Here is a 6000-nt window from a genome sequence, read left to right as displayed (position 1 = left end):
TCCAGGAACAAGGATAAGGCCACGATCCATTGTTGACTATTTAGTTTTTGGTTTTTTTTGCATCAGTATTTATAAGTCAAAACCATTTTAATTTTTCATTTTTACATACATTTTTTGTGCGTTTTTATAGGGGACTTGTCACGTGAAAAAATTCTATTAATCTGCGGATGTGGGGTTAATATGCAGATTAAAGACCCCACTGCTGGGAGGAAATGAACGTTATTCTTCCTGGTAGCATTTTCTTTTTAGGCATGGGGGTGGCGCTGATGCGGGTTCTATCACCGCTCTGTGAATAAAGAGTAATGGCTGTAACCGCTCCCCTGGCACTGACTGACAGTAGCCTAGCATTAGAACTTGCTATCAGTCTATACAGAGAGCGGTGACTGAACCTGCGCAGGCGCCGCTGCTGTGATTGCAGTCTGAACGCTGCCAGGAAGACTAAAGTTAATTTTCTCCCGGCAGCGGGGCTCTCAGTGCCGCACCGAGCAAGTTCAGAACACTATTAACGTGCAGAATTACCCCAGAGCCAGATACTAATAGCTTCTCTCTTTGCTACTTTCAATGGGACATTGGAAAACGGAGAGACACAGAAAGAGAAAGTGGTTGGCACATGACTAGGAATGGGTGGACCGGTGGAAGTTCGGGGTCTGGTGCCTGATCCAAACTTTTTAAAAGTTTGGTTCGGGTACCAGAACAGTACCTGAAGTTTCACCAGAACCTGAATCCTATTGAATATAATGGATTCCCGAACTGCTAAGATAAAAAAAATCTCTCTCTCTCCTCCATGCCACCATGGACTTACCCTGACCTTCAGCAGACAGTCCGTATTCAGCATTCAGGCCCAAACTGTACCTGTCCGGTACGAAGGTTGATCATTTGTCTTTGGGTTCGCCTATCTCTACACATGACTGCAAGTATGGAAACTGCCTATGAGCAGCCACGTGATGACACCTCTCTCATGCGAGAGAATCAGGTCGATTATGTTAATGTCACTCGGCTCAAACTGTATCGGAGTTTATACAATTGTCAACTTTTTGTGCAAAACATGCAATTTTTTTTAACGTGGTCATGATCAGATATTGATATTTGTTCCAAGCCAGATTTATGTATTATGACTAGTGATGAGTGAAAGTGCTGGGATAAGGTGTTATCTGAGCATGCTCGGGTGCTATCTGAGTATCTTGGGCATGCTCGAATAATATATTTGAGTCCCCGCGGCTGCATGTCTCACAGCTGTTTGCCAGCCGCAACACATGAGGGGATTGTCCAACAAACAATGAGACATGCAGCCGCGAGGACTCAAACATATTATTCAAGAACGCCAAAGACAATCAGTTAGCACCCAAGCATGCTCAGATAACACCTCATCCGAACACGTTTGCTCATCACGAATTGTGACTTAAAATATAAAGACTTGCATATAAAATATAAAGACTCCAGCAAAGGATTAGTTAAAGGTGAAGTAACATTTCTAGACAGAAGTGAAATACTGTTGTATCTTAAAGGGGTTGTCTCAAATTCATAAATAGGTAAATTAAAAATCCTCTGTGCTCTCAAGAACGGAGGGTATTTTACATTTTACAGTGTAGACTACTGCAGTCACCTAGGCAAGGAGTGCAGCACAAGTTCTAGGCTCCATTCTTTACAGCCTGCGTGCGCCACTCCGAAGGTCGGATTGCTGGATGTCGCCAGATTCGGTCCCACTGCGCTGGTCTGAACTATGAATCTTCAGCAGTGCATCCCTCCTGACACTGCATCCTGAGACAACCCCTTTAAGATGCACCAGGATGATCAAACAACGTGCGACACTTTGATAAATTTGATGCAAATAATTCTTGCAACCATCAGGAACAAAGGCTTAAAATAGTCGTCTCATAGTAATTTCCCCCATAACTTTCTGCAGTCTGGAGCACAGGCTGGATTAGTAAATCGGCCCAATGTGGCGTCTTTAGAGTCAGCAGTGGTTTTTTTATATAAATGTAGCATCATCCTGGTGGGTATAATGCTTTTTTTCCCAGCAGGAGTTGATTTTTTTTTCTATAGCACTTGAAAAAACACATAAAAAATAACAATACTAAAAAAAAAAAAATCACCACTTAAAAAATTAATGGAAAAATACTGAAAAATAAATCTGCAGACCCCCAAAATGTTACAAAAGCGAAAACACTGGATACGTCTCTTTATCAATATATCACACTGGATATGAAACCAGCGATAGAAGGGAATAAAAGGGTATTGCAGAGGTGTATGGGGGTGCAAAGGGGCAGGACAGCTCCCACAACTAAGAAATAGAGCAACATTGAGCTGTCACCTTGTATTCATATCAGCTGCGATCACATTTTACAAGTTGTACCTATCTCTGGGCTTTTTGCCCCCCTCAGCCATCTTGCACATCCTCCACTACCTTCTTTGTTTATTGCCTACGCTGAGCTCCCGCGCTGGCCGTAGACATGCACTGCGCATGCGCACACTGTCCTGAGCGTTCTGTCCACATCAACTGGACGGTCCCTGTGTTGTTATTCAGTTTGTCCCACGTAGGCTTCCGTACGGTTTCCCGGAAGTGTAACCATGGAGATTCTGGGAAGTTTATGCCGGGGGGCTACAAGATGGAGAAATACCAGAAAATCCGGGTGGTCGGCAGAGGAGCCTTCGGGTGAGATTCCTGAGCTGCTCAAGCGGTTTTGATCTATTCAGTCGTAGTAGTTGTGTCCGGCTCCTCCCTGCACGTGTGTCACGTGGTCCGGGCCCGTTCTATCCCGTGCTGCTCTGTTCTTAGACCGCATTACCATATACACACTGTTCAGGAGCAGCTGACTATTGTGTGTCACTAGCACCCCAGTCACCACTGGTGACAGGTAACAAGTGCACTCCTAATTAAAGGGGATTTCCATCCTAGGGGGATAATTCTTCGTTTTTGTGTAAATTCTTGTACTTCCTGCCCAAAATTAAATTTTTTTGTAAATTTAGTTTCATTATAAATGTTGCATCACTTGCCCCCTGCAGCCTGTGTGCGGTACTGTCTGCTGCTGGGTGCACAGGGAGGTAACCGAGCACCTGTCAGTGATGGAGAGTCTGCGTCTTCTGTCTTTTTTACTGCGCTTGTAAAAGCTAAACAGTGCAACAGCTGTAATTTCTAAAATAACTTCTTGCTCCAAATGCCTGCATATAAAGAGAACCTGTCATCGCTATTTAATCTGTTAATGTCAAGGTATGGCCATATTGGCGCTGTTACTGTTGTAAAAGAAACCCGCAGCCTGGTTCTTGTTTAATCTACCATAGAAATCGACATCTCCGCATTGCGCACATTCATGTCCTGGCGTTCTCCAGCAAAATGGCGCCGGAGGTGGCTCATGCTCAAATTCTCCTCCGGCGGTCTCCAGCAAACTGCTTGGATTGAGAGAACCGAGATCTCAATCTGCACATTGGGTTAATCTGAGCATCCACCGCCTCCAGCGCCATTTTACTGGAGAACGCCAAGACATGAATGTGGGCAAGCGCCGCCTGCGTCAAGAGCTGCACTAGTGCGAAATGTAAAAATGGAGGCTCCTACAAATGCGGAGGGACCCTACCCACAGACCCGCACCGATGCACGAAGAGGATATTGCACCAAAACTTCTAAGGTGAATTAAACAAGAACCAGATGCGGATTTCTTCTTTACAGGTATGTATTATATCAGTATAACCGCGCCATTATGTCCGTACCTTTACTTTAGCAAGTTATATATTGATGACAGGTTCTGTTTAAGTAAGAAAAGAAAAAAGTATCCCCAAAGAAGTACAGCCCCTTACTGTCTAGGTCTACCTATGTTTTATTTGTTCTGATGCATTGTAAATGAGAAATAACGTAACTTGGCAGTTGTCTTGAATAAACGTTTCCTATTGTTTTATATATCCCACAGCTCCTATGCAGGCTTAAGTGTTTCCATGGTAACAATCTACAGACAAACCTCTGTAGTCTCATGCAGCAATCATTCTCCCTCATGTTTCCTCTCCTATAGGCTCCTTATTACAGGCTGATCATCAGCTGGAGGAATGTTCTCTCCCATGCCTTTTATGTGGACAGTAAAATCATTGTTTGTCGGCAGCGTGTTTATCGCTGTGCGTTCAGTGCTGCGTACTTTTCTGCAGCTTTTCCTTTGTACATTCCCCTAGCGCGTAGACATGAGCGGATTATCTTTACTGCTGTATGTAGATGAAAAAGCCATTTTACTTAAATCTGTGTTTTATGTCAGAAAAAATGAGCCAACATGATTAATTCCTTAAAGGGAATTTGTCAGCAGGTTTTTTGCTACGTAGTCTGAGAGCAGCATAAGGACAGAGAAAAGACCCTGATTGCTTCCATGTGTCACTTACTTTGCTGTTTTACTGTTTCAATACAATCAGTGTTTTATCAGCAGTAGATTATCACTACAGGACAACTGTCCTCCTGCCAGCTAGTCCAACCACGGCCCCCGCTCTGTCACTATGCAATGTACACAGAAATCTGTGGTGTGGGTTGTGTGGTTATACACTGTTCAACAACTGAGCTCTGCTCGATCCACAGCAGGAAAGCCTGTGACTGTCATAACTGCTGCACCCAGAAAACTAAAACACATCGCTGGAATCAGGTTCTCTGCCTCAACATCATGCTCCTATCAGATTACATAGCAAGAACCTGCTGACAGATTCCTTTTAACGACCTCCCATAGTGTAGCTATGGCCGGTGGTTTGTATCCCAAATGTTCTGCGTTAACTTAAGCAGGAAAGGTCCTAAGATCAGAGACAGCCAGGAATCCTGAGGGTTATCACCGCTTCTGTCTTCTCTCTTTCAGTCTTCATAGCGCTCAGTGAAACCACAGACTAGATCCCCTAAATAAACTCAGAACTTGAAAATAAATAAAGGCACCCTAAGAAAATCCGGACTTCAGACTAGATGCCACAATTAAATGTGAACCCCAGATCAGATGCCTGCAATAGAAATATACCCCAAACCAGACCCCTCATTGTAAACCTCAGATCAGACATCTGAGATGAGTATAGACCATGAGACATGCAGACTCCCTCCCGTCCTTTTCTAAAGAAACTTCAGACCAAACATTGGAAATATAGACTCCAAGATACCCTAAAGAAATTCTGATTGCACTTTAAAGGGAACCTGTCACCCCCAAAATCGAAGATGAGCTAAGCCCACCAACATCAGGGGCTTATCTACAGCATTCTGTAATACTGTAGATAAGCCCCCGATGTATCCTGAAAGATGAGAAAAAGAGGTTAGATTATACTCACCTGGGTGGGCGGTCCGGTCCGATGGGTGTCGCGGTCCGGGGCCTCCCATCTTCATAGGATGACGTCCTCTTCTTGTAGTCACGCTGCGGCTCCGGCGCAGGCGTACTTTGTCTGACCTGTTGAGGGCAGAGCAAAGTACTGCAGTGCGCAGTGCCGAAAAAGGTCAGAGAGGCCCGACGCCTGCGCACTGCAGTACTTTGCTCGGCCCTCAACAGGGCAGATAAGTACGCCTGCGCCGGAGCCTCAGCGTGAAGACAAGAAGAGGACGTCATCGTAAGAAGATAGGAGGCCCCGGACCGGACCGCGACGCCCATCGGACCGGACCGGGACCACCCTGGGTGAGTATAATCTAACCTCTTTTTCTCATCTTTCAGAGCACATTTCAGAATGCTGTAGATAAGCCCCTGATGACGGTGGGCTTAGCTCATCTTCGGTTTTGGGGGTAACAGGTTCCCTTTAACCAGCCCCCCCCCCCCCCCCCCGCCATTTAAAATGACTTATGGTCACGTTCCCATGGATACAAATCCCCTTTTAAATAGGTTCCCAATTTTTGTATCCTCAGACCAGAAGCACTGTACTTACTCCAGATCAGACCCCCATCTTTACAGCCCCCTGTATTTACAGATCCTATACTAGACTCCAAGTTATACAGACCCCAGACCAAACATACAAATACTCCATTTGCTTTCGCACTTCTTATTCTCTTACACCACTGCAGACAACATGCCAGCACCA

The 6000-nt window shown here is 45.0% G+C and overlaps 1 protein-coding gene across 1 annotated transcript in view; it reads left to right on the top strand.

Moving 5' to 3' along the window:
• Positions 1 to 629: 629 nt before the first annotated feature.
• NEK8 (NIMA related kinase 8) overlaps positions 630 to 6000 on the top strand; it is a 98186-nt gene continuing 92815 nt past the window's right edge. Inside the window, exon 1 of the mRNA XM_077294343.1 lies at positions 630 to 2653. Within this exon, the coding sequence (XP_077150458.1) occupies positions 2451 to 2653 (203 nt within the window). The 5' untranslated portion in view covers positions 630 to 2450. The remainder of the gene's footprint in view (positions 2654 to 6000) is intronic.

Source organism: Ranitomeya variabilis, chromosome 3 (assembly GCF_051348905.1).
Source record: "Ranitomeya variabilis isolate aRanVar5 chromosome 3, aRanVar5.hap1, whole genome shotgun sequence".
NCBI classification, from domain to species: Eukaryota; Metazoa; Chordata; class Amphibia; order Anura; family Dendrobatidae; genus Ranitomeya; species Ranitomeya variabilis.
This window is presented reverse-complemented; position numbering and strand designations above follow the sequence as displayed.